Here is a 12,465-nt window from a genome sequence, read left to right on the forward strand (position 1 = left end):
CTTAGTATACCTGCAGTGTGTGGGAGTGCCTAACACAATGTTTTTGCCATTCAATGGGTGAAAAGCATTTGAAAACTATTTTGCATGTCTTTGATGAAATTTCAATATTGATCATATTGCCCATTGTCTTCGTGAGTGCTCCTTCACACCCATTGCCTGTATTTTTTGTGTGACATTCATTTTCTTGTTAATTTGTAAGAGCTCTTTACATAGAGGGACATCGGTTTTCTAACCTGTTAGAAGTTTTGGTTGGGAGTTCCAAATCCCAGGCCAAACACCATCCTTAGGCTACTTAGGCCGAAGACCCGGCCGTGCGCGTCGCTGAGAAACTACTACCGCAGGTGTGAAGCCCTTCGCTCATAGCCCAGCCCTGTCTAGGGCCGGCGGCCTGGCCACACCCTCGGGCTCCGCCCACTCGGCGCCGATAGGCGGCCGACGTGCGCAGGAACGGAAGCTGGGCCGCCCCTCCCCCACCTGCTTCCGGCCGCGGCTCACTTCTCCCGCCTCCGCCTCCGCCGCGGCTCGTGGTCGTCCCGCCATGGCACTGTCGCGGGGGCTGCCCCGGGAACTGGCTGAGGCCGTGGCCGGGGGCCGGGTCCTGGTGGTGGGGGCGGGCGGCATCGGCTGCGAGCTCCTCAAAAACCTCGTGCTCACCGGCTTCTCCCACATCGACCTGGTGAGGGCCAGGCGTGCGCGCGGGCTGAATGGCGGGCTGTGGAGCCGGGGTCGGGGGGCTTGGGGCCCGGAGGTCGGGACTGGAGCTGAGAGCACGGGGCCAGACCCAGAGGCCCCAGTGTCGTGGCTGTCCACGGAGAGGGAGCTCTTCACAGCGACGGGGCGGGCCTTGCCGCTCGCCGGGCCCGCTCCGCATGCTGAGGCCGAGGGCCCGGGTCTTCCGGGCGTCCTGCGGTGGGCCTCCCCCCCCCCCGCCCCCGCCCCCGCCCCCGCCCGCGCCCCGCCAATTTGTGGCGGCTCTGGGCTGTGGAGGAGCCCTCGTGCTTTCGCTTCAGAGCGGTACGCCAGTTTGAACGGGAGGCAGGAGATGGTTGTTTCGAGTCCCTTGAGGATGTTGCGAGTGTTCAAAGTCCCTCTTAATATCCAGAACAGAGTATGGCGCGGTAATAACAATCAGGACCTACTGAGCGCTTGTCCCGCGTCCGACTGTGTCCTGAGGTTTTTACTCGCCTTAACGTATTTAATCGTCACTGCTATCAGGCTTTGTAAGCGCTGTTTTTCATCCCATTTTATTTTTAACAAATAAGAGGAAAAGTGAGATGCAGTTTGGTAACTTACTTTGGGTCGCCAGGCAACTCGTAGGACTCCTTTGGGGCTTGCGCTCCTCTCTTCTGGGTACAGACAATCTGCGTGACAATCATTTTTATCACCATAGATTATTTCGTTAAAGGTATTGGTTAGGATTTTAACTTTTGCGTTGGTGTGCGGTGGCGAGAATCTGCTGCAATTTTGAGTCAGGTTATTTCTGTTATGTAAACTTAAGAGGTTTGGAGTTGTAACCTACAATTTGGTTGTGAGTTTATAGCGTTTTAAGGTGTAGTGGAAACATGGAATTAGAGATGATCGACTGAACTAATAAATGAGTGACTGGAGGGAAAAGCATTTATGCGTTTTCCTTTGGTTTTTATAGGGTTTGTCTTCCCATTCAGTTCTGTATCACAAATCCCAAAAATGAATGTGGCATAGCTGATAATTACTGATACTCCTTTAAAAGGTTCATTTTGTCATAGACAATGAGTTGGGGCACCTGAGAAATAAATGTTGATCTTTTTTTATTTGGTTTGGTTTTTGTAGTAATTTAGAAAGCACGAATAAAAAAAATGTTATGTGATTATATGTACTGGTAATTTTCACAAATTATAGCCAAAACCATGGATGTTATACAGAACGTTTGATTACCTTTCATGTAAGTTTATTGAAGTGGAATGAAAGTGGTTTTAGTTATAATTATTTTTTATTCCCTTGTATTTAACGTTTAAACAGCAATTAGGTAAGACTTAAAACGTGAGACACTTTACCTTGTGTAGAAGGTTCCTTCCACAGGCCTCAGGTAATAATTGTAAATAAAATTGTGGATGGGTAAGGACTTTTGAATTAAAGAATGTGCTAAAAATTCAATAAATCTGTCAAGTATCATTTAAGAAAAAGAAGGCACAGTTTATTATATTGGATTTGAAAGAGTAATTGATGAGATTAATAGAGAAGTGATGGAAATTGAAAAAGGGAAAAAAATTTTAATGCATTTTCAACATGATTATGTGCCATCTAAGGAATTTCCTAACATATTTGCCAGGATGATTAAACAAGCAAATGAAGACAAGAATCAGTTTTTTAGGGGGAGAGAGGACGTTGTCTTTGAAAGTAAACCTTGTTTTTTTTAATATGTATTGAATTATTTTATCAATTTAACACTTTGGTATTAAGAGCCTTTTCTCCACTATATGTAGCAAATACCAAAAGTTTTGGGTTATGGATGAAGAGAATAGTGATATTTATTGCTTAAACATAAGAAAATTGGTGATTTATCTGATCTATGTATTTGTAGATTGATCTGGATACTATTGATGTCAGCAACCTCAACAGGCAGTTTTTGTTTCAAAAGAAACATGTTGGAAGATCAAAGGCCCAGGTAATTGTATTTCTCACATGGTTTCTATTTATCTGTTCATTATTATTTCTGCCCTTGGGGGATCTTCTATTTATGGCATTAGATTAACTTGGGGTTTCTAGCAGGAGGGAGAATATGGGGAAAATTGTCTCTTTTTCAGCTGAGGGATTATGAAGAATAGAAAGATCTGTCTAGTAAAGGACTGAAGGCTGTGCTGTCCTTTTTTTGTCTGCAGAGAAGATAAGTGCTTTTCCTGACCCTGTAAATGGGTCCCCTTCTTGCTTAAATTTCGGAGTGTTTACTTAGAGTGAGCATTGTGTTCTACGTTCTTCAGAGGTTGGCTTCTCCTGTATTTTGGGCAGGTGAAGCTACAACTTAGGCCATTGTTCACTTTAGAAGAAGACAGCGTCCCCTGAGTTCTTGCCATTCTGACCTTTCTTTAGTTCCTTAAATGTTCCATCTTGATTCAAGGTTTTTAAATACCTTTTGCCTTTGCTTTTTTCTCAGCCTTTTGGGTGAACTTTCACTCTTTTCCCCTTTTCATTTTTCACATTTTCTCTAGGAGTTCTTTCCTAAATCTCTAAATCAGATCTTCCTTTCATTACAATCTCTGCTTTTTCTGTGTATCATTATCATACTTTGTAGATACATGTATCTAGATGGTTATTTGATATATGTCACTTTTATTCGCTAAGTGCCATATACAAATTCTGATATACGGAAGATACTTAGTGAATAGTCGTTGAATGGATGAATGATACTTGGTTAAAGCATTTGATACTTTTGCTGAAGCTGGCCATTCACGTACAAGTATGTATGAGAGGAGGCAGCTGTCCTGTTAGTTTATAAATAGGTGTATGTAGCTTAATCTTGTTGAAATTTTCCTGTTACATTTTTGTATTTTATTTTTAATGTAAATATTATATAAGGTGAAGTAGCAGTTGTCTGCCATAAATAGATTTTGTATATAATTAGAATTGTTATAATAATTTAGTACATTAGTAATTTAGTGTTGTTTGTTTTTCCAGGTTGCCAAAGAGAGTGTACTGCAGTTTTACCCGAAAGCTAATATCATAGCCTACCATGACAGCATCATGAAGTATGCTCTGATTATTATGTCACAGAATTGCATTTGCTGTGAATTTTTAATTAAACCTTCAAAGTATATTTTTATTAGCTAAATATATGAACTCATAGTCATTCTGCTTTCTAAGTTTTTCTGGAATAATGAAAATGCAGTAGATTATGCCCACATAAGTTAGTGGCATTCTTTTAGCAGTGTATTTGTATATACATATGTATATATTCATACACAGACACATATGGTTTGAATGATTTAGATAAGTGAGATACTTTAATACTTTCAATAAATCGTAAATAAGTTATGAAAACTTAAAAGGAACTTATATTCCTGTTTTAAATATATAATTCTGTGAAAAATCATTATATGTGATGATTCAGACCTTTCTAAATATATTACTCATTCTGGTCGACTTCAGCTACAGCCTTTCTCAGTGTAAAAGGTTCCTTCCACAAATAATTTGTTTATTAGGGCTGTGAGTTCTATAATATAACATTGGGGATTGTGATGGGGCAGTAATTCTGATGGTACATAAGTATTCTCTGATCTCAGTAGAGATAGGATAAATATATAATTTTGGAGGTGTTGGGGCAAAGGAACCCTGTGTCTAAAATAATCCTTTATCTGTAGTTGTTGTCCGGCTAACAAGTATAAATGGTATTAAAAACAGTGAGTTCTTTTTTGAGGCCTGGAATTAAAGAAAGTCTTAGGCTTTCTCAGGGAATTTATGTCTCCAGGTTCCTTTTAATTCTCTGGATGTTTGCTCTACAAGCTTGCTGATAGCCCTACAACCTTCTTACCCTGTGTTGCTTTCCCAGTGCTTCTAAAAGCAGGGACCCTAGGGGCCTGAACCCTGCTGATCTTGACCATGTGAGGTGAAGCCACAGGCTAGGCAGATCCTGGGAATGTATTCTTTGTATGTTCCCAGGCACTTGCTGCCCCAGGAAGGCCTGGTGGGACTCGTAAGTCATGCCAGTTCGGGTTTTCTGCTCAGTGCCCAAGGTAACTGGCCAAAAAGGATGTGTAGTTATTCACAGGGATTAAAGGGAAATAATTTCTTTTAAATCTGTTGGTGGTATTTGGGAATAGTCAGACCTATATATATATGGTAGAGACCCCTAATACCAGTTATTTTTGCACTGTTATTAGTTTAATATGCTTTTTAGTACCCTGTTTTATTCTGTAAAGCTCATGTATAAGGCCAGTTGTTTTGGTGACTTTTTTTGTTTTACTTTGTAGCCCTGACTATAATGTGGAATTTTTTCGACAATTTATATTGGTTATGAATGCTTTAGATAACAGAGGTGAGATTATTTTAATAATTTTAAATATTTCCTTTCTTCCGTAACAAGGTTGTTTATTCAATTAGTGTTAATTAAAATATTTCCTTACAAGTTACATCTTAAAAGAGCTAAAGGGAAGTAAGATCAGGTTTAAAGATTGCCATTTGATTGTAGTTTTAACTGAAACTGCTGTGAAATAGGGGAAGCTAAAATTATTAAAGAGGATGACTGCGTATGTTGTGTGCATGTTTATTTGTTTCACATTATCCCAGCACTTAAACACAGTGACTTCCTTTGTTTATGTGGAGATCTAAGAAATATCAGGGTCCAGATTTCACCCAAGGCCAATTAAATCAGACTCTGTAAGTGGGACCTAATGATCATATTTTTTTTTTCGTACTTTCCCAGATGATCTAAAGGGCAGTTAGGGCTAAAAACCACTGTTTTGAGAGTAAGGCAACAGGATGCCAAAGTTATAGAAGTCATGGCTCTTGAATTAGTTTTGGTATATCTGGTGCTGTGAGATACCAGACTGGATCCTGTTGCATGTACACATTTTAGACCATTTAAACTTGTACAAGTTGGTGATATTTCATATATCAAATACTGTATAGCCAGTTATTGTTAACAGATCTGTGTGTCTGAAATGTGGAATGAAAATACTTAGTCCTTCTCTAAGGACTTCCACATGTAAAAGTAAATCTGTCAAGTGAGTTTGTAACAATTTCAGGTCAGAGATATCAAAAGAAAAGACATACAAAGTAGCGTAAGAAAGAGGCAGGATAACTCTTTTAACCAGACTCATCTTTTTTCCCTTTATCTTGTTTCCTCCACCCCCAATCTTAAGCTGCCTTAGTAGTTCCAAGTTGATATTCCATATTCTCCATTCATTTCCATTTATTGTCTGACAATTTTAGTAGAATAAGAGCAAGTTAAGGGCTTGCAAAACATTGAAACAATGTTTTAGCCAAGTTTAATAAAAGGTAGCCACAGTAATTGGAGAAGGCAATGGCACCCCACTCCAGTACTCTTGCCTGGAAAATCCCATGGGCGGAGGAGCCTGGTAGGCTACAGTCCATGGGGTTGCTAAGAGTCAGACACGACTGAGCGACTTCACTTTCATGCCTTGGAGAAGGAAATGGCAACCCACTCCAGTGTTCTTGCCTAGAGAATCCCAGGGAAAGGGGAGCCTGGTGGGTTGCCGTCTATGGGGTCGCACAGAGTCGGACACAACTGAAGCAACTTAGCAGCAGCAGCAGCAGCCATAGCAGTAGAAGAGGAAGATGGCACTTTGGAATTAAAAAGTAGTATATGGGGTGCTTCTCATATAGTAAATTGTAATACGAATTTCTTATGTTAGAAATTTTACTGTTGCATGTCTCTTAAATGTCTATAATAGTTGTATTATTCTGGTCATAGTTGTAGGAGAATTGTACATGAAATAAAAACAGTAGAGAATGGTTCGGGTAAATTTCATTCTGATTACCGGTAACTATGTAACCTTTTTTTTTTCCCCTATGAACTGTTAACTAGTATTTTTCTTCCAGCTGCCCGCAACCATGTTAATAGAATGTGTCTAGCAGCTGATGTCCCTCTTATTGAGAGCGGAACTGCTGGTTATCTTGGGCAAGTAACCACTATCAAAAAGGTAAAGAACATCTTTTTTGTTTGTTTTTGCTCCCCAAATATTTATTTGGGACCTTAAGGAGGGAAGAAGTTAACTTTGGCTATGTATTACATGGGTTTGTCAGCCTCCAGAATGTAAGGATTTTTTTGTGCTCCTCTAAAACTTAGGATGCTGTGAAGGTACGAAAGAGTACAGGCAAAGATCTTATGTATTAAAATCCTTGCATGTATTCAAATGTAGCTTGTGTATTAAAATCCTTAGGTTGGCAAGCATAAGAGACTACATGACATGTTGATGTATGCTAAACCAGCTTCTAAAAAGTTAGTTTTGGCTGGAGTCCAGATTTGTAGTCTGGAGTACTTTGAAAAATTTTTTTGTCTATTTGTGAAGTATTTCAAGTATTTAGATAAAACTAAAGAGTAAGAACAAGTACCTGTATGTTCATAACTCAGTTTTCTATAATCTTAATATTGCTATTCATTTTCTGCTCAAATCTTTTTTTCTCTTAATTCTTTTAAGAAATTAAACAGATACATTGGAAGAATCATTTGCAGGTCTTGAAACTAAAAGAAATTATATACTCTACTTGAAATTTGATACTTTTGTCTGTTCTTTGGCAGTTTATCCATACCAAAAATTGTGGCTCTGCTTCAGTTGTTTTTAGTGTTTAGTATTACTCTTTGGGAGCTTAATTCATATCATTCTACAAAAACTTGTAAATATTAATTTATGAGGGATAGGCTGCTTGCTATATGGCTGGCCCCAAGAAAGCGTGTTGGAAAGACACCAGAAATGGCATTATGGAGAAAACCCTGGATCTGCTGCAATTTTTATTAAAATGGTATTTGCAGGTTTGGGGTCTTTAACCATTATTAAAAAGACATTGCTCATTACTATGATCCACTACTGAGACGCTAGTATCTATTTAGACTGAGATAGAGAACTGCCAGAATGAGGAATATTCATTTGAAGTTTTGAAAAATTATCACAGGTGTTGTAGACCTCATTCAGAGATTCCTTCCAGTGTAAATTTAAACATAACCCGTTAGCAATGAAATGAAGATTTGGTTTAGCAATACCTAAGACTTTTTTCCATGTACCTGGTTAGCTCTAGAAATTAAATTCTTTAAATTCACTTAATCTTTAGGAGCTTATAAGGGAAAGCTATAAATAATATTTAAATAATAGAGTTTCACGACTTTGGAAGATAACTGGTTGGAAAGCTGTTATTTGTCTTTCCAGTAGTTTCCTCTATTCACTGTGATCAAGATAAACTTGTGTTTTCTCCTCACTGGGCCAGGAATCAAGAGTCCTGGCTTAGCCTTAGCTGTGACTGGTAGATTCAGTTAGGGTTTGTGTTAGAGTTTCTTATCTGTAAAGTAAGGATTTGGGGAGTCACTAATATTTTAAAATTTTCTTGATAGTTGGAATGTAAATGAAAGAATGGATTACAGTACTGAGAAACCATTGTCATGGGTTAAATGTTTTTCTCACATCTTTACTTTGCAGGGTGTGACTGAGTGTTATGAATGTCATCCCAAACCAACCCAGAGAACTTTTCCTGGCTGTACAATTCGTAACACACCTTCAGAACCTATTCATTGCATTGTCTGGGCGAAATATTTGTTCAAGTAAGAGTATATATATTTCTGGGCATATTTTTAGTACTGGTGATGGACAGTGGGGTTATTTATTTAAATACCGTGGAGAAATTGTACTCAACGATGATGGAGCTTACTCTGACTGGAAATAGGCATGTAACTAAATGAACACAAGTCTTTGTATTTGAAAACAACTAAAACATACTTAGAAGTAACTCACTGGTTAAATAAGAAATAATGGAAGTTGAGAATAGTTTGTAATAATACTGAAAATACATGTGGAACTTGTAGGATACATTGTGGTAGTTGAAAGAAGTTAACAGGCTTACACAGATGAAGAGTGGTGATCATTAGTTGGCAAAGGATCCAACTCATGTTGGAAAAAGAACAACATAAAGTCAAAAAAATTAGGATGTAATTGAGATAAGAGTGGAAAATAAATTGGCAGGTTTGACTGTAGAAAGGAAAGAGGGGGACTTCTCTGGTGGTCCAGCGATTGAGAGTCCACCTGCCAGTGCAGGGGACGCGTGTTCAGTCCCTGGTCCAGAAATACTCCACGTGCCACGGAGCAGCTAAGCCTGTGCTCCACGGGTGCTGGAGCCTGTGCAGCCAAGTGCCTAGGCTCCGCAGCAGGAGCAGCCACCACATCACACCTGGAGGACCCAGCACAGCCAAAAATAAAGTAAAAAAATCTAAATGGTGTAAAACGGAAAGGATGCCACGTTGTATTTATTCCAGGAATGCAAGCATGATTTAACACTGGAAAGGTCTGTAAATGCTGTTTATTTCATTAAGAAAGAGAAACTGTATAATCTTCATAGATAAAGGAAAAATGTTTGGTAAAATTTAGCAAATACTTTTTCACCTTCTTAGTAAACTAAGAAGAGAACGTTATCAAGTTGATATCTTCTAGAAGTCTGCAGCAAACAGTTTTATGTTTTGATTAAGGTATAACATATTCACTCAGGAAAGTACACATATAACGGTATAATGACAAAATTTCACAAGAAATACACTTGCAGGTTTTATTTATTTGGGAAACTTTTTTCTTTTCAGTAGACTAGTTTTTAGAACAGTTTTAGATTTAGAAAACAATTGAGAAGGTAGCAAGTTCCCACATTTGGTTTCCTCTGTTGTCAACATCCTATCATACTAATGTATGATATATAGGTAACAGTGGATCAATATTGATACATTGTTTATTAACTGAAGTCCAAAGATTATTTAAATCTCCTTAGTTTTTACTCAGTGTTTCTTTTCTATTCCAGGATACCACATAATTACTTCCCATGTCCTTAGATCCCCCTTAAGGGGGCTGTGACAGTTTTTCAGACTTTGCTTGTTTTTGATGACCTTGTTAATTTTTAAGAGTACTAGTCAGGTATTTTGTAGGATGCCCCACTATTGGAATTTGTCTGATGTTTTTCTTATTGATATCAGTGTGGTTATAGGTTATTGGAAGGAAGACCTCAGAGTTTTCCTCATATCATATGAGGGATACATGTTATCGACGTAATTTATGACTATTAATGTAGGCCTTGATCACTTAAGGTAGTGTTTGTCATCCATGTAGATTCATTGATATTGAATGTATTTTATAGTTTGGGTTATAATCTAATGGGTTTTTCCTCCCTGATAGCTCAGTTGGTAAAGAATCCACCTGCAGTGTAGGAGACCCCAAATCAATTTCCTGGGTTGGGAAGATCCACTGGAGAAGGGAAATGGTACCCACTCCAGTATTCTGGACTGGAGAATTCCATGGACTGTATAGTCCATGGCGTGGCAAAGAGTCAGATGTGACTGAGCGACTTTCACTATAATCTAATACACTGTTTAATTTTGTTGCTCAGATTGTTCCATCTTTGGCCATTGGGAGTTCTTCAGTTGGCCTTGTGCTCTTTGATATGTAGCCATTAAAGTGTGACGGGGGGTTTTCTTTTGGAGTAATTCCTTACTTTCTGGGACTATAAGATGCTCCAGGTTCATCTTGTGTATTTCCTGCTTCAGCCCTAGAATTAGACATTTCTTCAAGGAAACCTGGTTCCTTTTATTGAAGGATGATATTAGAAGCCCGGATACAACTGTTTAGGCATAGATGTGGGTGCCATTTGTTTTAGGCCTTCTTAGCTGACAGAGCAAAAATGTACATTTATTTTAGTTTGTGTATATAAAGTATTAATGATTCAGTACAATTGTGATTAAAATTTTATCAGGGATTTTGATGGGACTTGTTCATCTGATTATAAAATTTATATGGAAGACTAAAGCCTAAGTGGAACCAATGTGGAAAAAATTGTTCTCTACTTAAAACAATATGTGTAATTTAATAATGTATAGAAATTAAGTCCAAGTGGATTAATTATTCATATGTGAAAGGCAAAATTTTAAATTGTTCTGATATAGCATATAGGAGAAAATCTTTATCCTTTGGGTTAAAGAACAATTTCTCAAGATATAAAAGTGGTAATTATAAAAAAGGATTGATACATTCAAATTCATTTAGTATTTCATCATCAAGAGAGGTTCAATGATGTATACACAATTAAGCTATTATATGGGATGAACTAACTGCAACATAAGGAACTAAAATTGTGGTCTGGAATATATTCCTGTAATAAGAGAAGGACAACCTGACAATACTAATAGACACTTTTTTTTACTTAAAGGGAAATCTAGGCAATAAACAGATAATGTTCAACTGTATGATTAACTTGGAAAATCAAGAATAAAGCTACAGTAACATACTATTGATATTTTATACTTGCTAGTTTGGCAAAATGTTTTGGAGAGATCGGTAGGAACTTATGCATGCTATTTTGGGAGTGTATTTTGGGGGTACAACCAGTGTTGGAAACAATTTTCTTGTAAAATAGATAAAGATCTTTGGGATTTTAATGTAAGTCCTGTGCTTAATGAAGGCTGAAAAGTTATTAAACAGTTTTTAGGATAGCTTGATTAATAAGAGGGAGTTTCAGCTTAATACTTTCCCATTATTTCATATGACTCTTAAGTGGTAAAGATAGGTAAAGATACATATTACTATGATAAAATGTCTTACTGCTGAGTTTCCTGCACCTTCAGCAGTGCCTCACACGTAATAGGTGTGTCAGTGTTTGTTTAATAGCTAGTTGCAGGTATACTTCACAGCTGTCATTCTCGAAGTGAAATATTGTCTGTTTTGGAATGTAAAGCCACTCACCTGTCTCTTGATGAGTGATTTTAACAGGAATTTGCAGAAGCTAGCAGAAATGAATCTGGGTCTATTAAAATTTTGCCTTCTCTGTGTTGTGGTTCAAATGAGAATGCAAGCTGTTTTAAACAGATTGGTTAAATACTTTGAGGTTTCTGGAATATAATTTATCAATTATTTAATTTTCATCCCTAACTGAAGATTTGAGGAAGCTTGGAAAAGGTAACATTTGTTCAGAATATTTTGGTATACATAAATATTTACTATTCTTAAATTATAGCCAGTTGTTTGGAGAAGAAGATGCTGATCAAGAAGTATCTCCTGACAGAGCTGACCCTGAAGCTTCCTGTGAGTAAACTAGTTGGGATATATTTTTTTTATTGATGACCGCTGTCTTTATTTTGCTAATTTAATATTGGTAGCTTAAGGCAGGGAGAGGGGGAGATAATTGCTGTTATAAGCTAGATAATGTATTATGTTCTTGTTTGACCTTTAAATGATGTTTTAAAAAAACAAGTCATGCCATTTTACTTGTGAAGAAACACGCTGCAGAGAAATCTCACAAATCTAGTAAATCGAGCTGGGTAGGAGTTGTTGCCAGGTCTGTACTTGTACTACTCTGCATGTGGCCTTCAGAAACTGAAGTAGGAAAAAGCGGTGGTGAGCATGTTCTGATTCTCCTCCTTGAATTCAGAATGTGTCACATGCTGGTGGCTTCTGTGAGTGACCCCATGCCACCCCACACCTCAAAGGTGGGTGAGAGATTCATTCTACATGAACTGCAGTTGAAAATAAACTAGTGTTTGTTTTGTAGGGGAACCAATGGAAGCCGAAGCCAGAGCCAGAGCATCTAATGAAGATGGTGACATTAAACGTGTTTCCACCAAGGAATGGGCTAAATCAACTGGATATGATCCAGTTAAGCTTTTTACCAAGGTTAGGATTGCCTTTTTTATAACTGTGGATCGATTTTTATTATGCTGTTTTAAGCTAGTGTGTGATTTAATTGGGCTTTCCAGGTGGCACAGTGGTAAAGAATCCGCCTGCCAATGCAGTATAC

The 12,465-nt window shown here is 38.1% G+C and overlaps 1 protein-coding gene across 3 annotated transcripts in view; it reads left to right on the forward strand.

The window, feature by feature from the left end:
• Positions 1 to 422: 422 nt before the first annotated feature.
• UBA2 (ubiquitin like modifier activating enzyme 2) overlaps positions 423 to 12,465 on the forward strand; it is a 30,923-nt gene continuing 18,880 nt past the window's right edge. For 2 of the 3 annotated variants that reach the window (XR_011248695.1, XM_069550335.1), the window contains exons 1-8: positions 424 to 676; positions 2,561 to 2,644; positions 3,652 to 3,722; positions 4,944 to 5,008; positions 6,535 to 6,635; positions 8,124 to 8,245; positions 11,686 to 11,753; positions 12,220 to 12,341. Coding sequence is in view for 2 of the 3 variants with exons in the window: in XM_069550335.1 (XP_069406436.1) it covers positions 539 to 676; positions 2,561 to 2,644; positions 3,652 to 3,722; positions 4,944 to 5,008; positions 6,535 to 6,635; positions 8,124 to 8,245; positions 11,686 to 11,753; positions 12,220 to 12,341 (771 nt within the window). In the remaining variant the exon portion in view is untranslated. Of the gene's footprint in view, positions 677 to 2,560; positions 2,645 to 3,651; positions 3,723 to 4,943; positions 5,009 to 6,534; positions 6,636 to 8,123; positions 8,246 to 11,685; positions 11,754 to 12,219; positions 12,342 to 12,465 lie in introns of all 3 variants that reach the window. The other variant, XM_069550336.1, reaches the window with a different exon arrangement.

The sequence above is a fragment of the Ovis canadensis genome, chromosome 14 (genome assembly GCF_042477335.2).
Source record: "Ovis canadensis isolate MfBH-ARS-UI-01 breed Bighorn chromosome 14, ARS-UI_OviCan_v2, whole genome shotgun sequence".
In the NCBI taxonomy this organism is placed as follows: domain Eukaryota; kingdom Metazoa; phylum Chordata; class Mammalia; order Artiodactyla; family Bovidae; genus Ovis; species Ovis canadensis.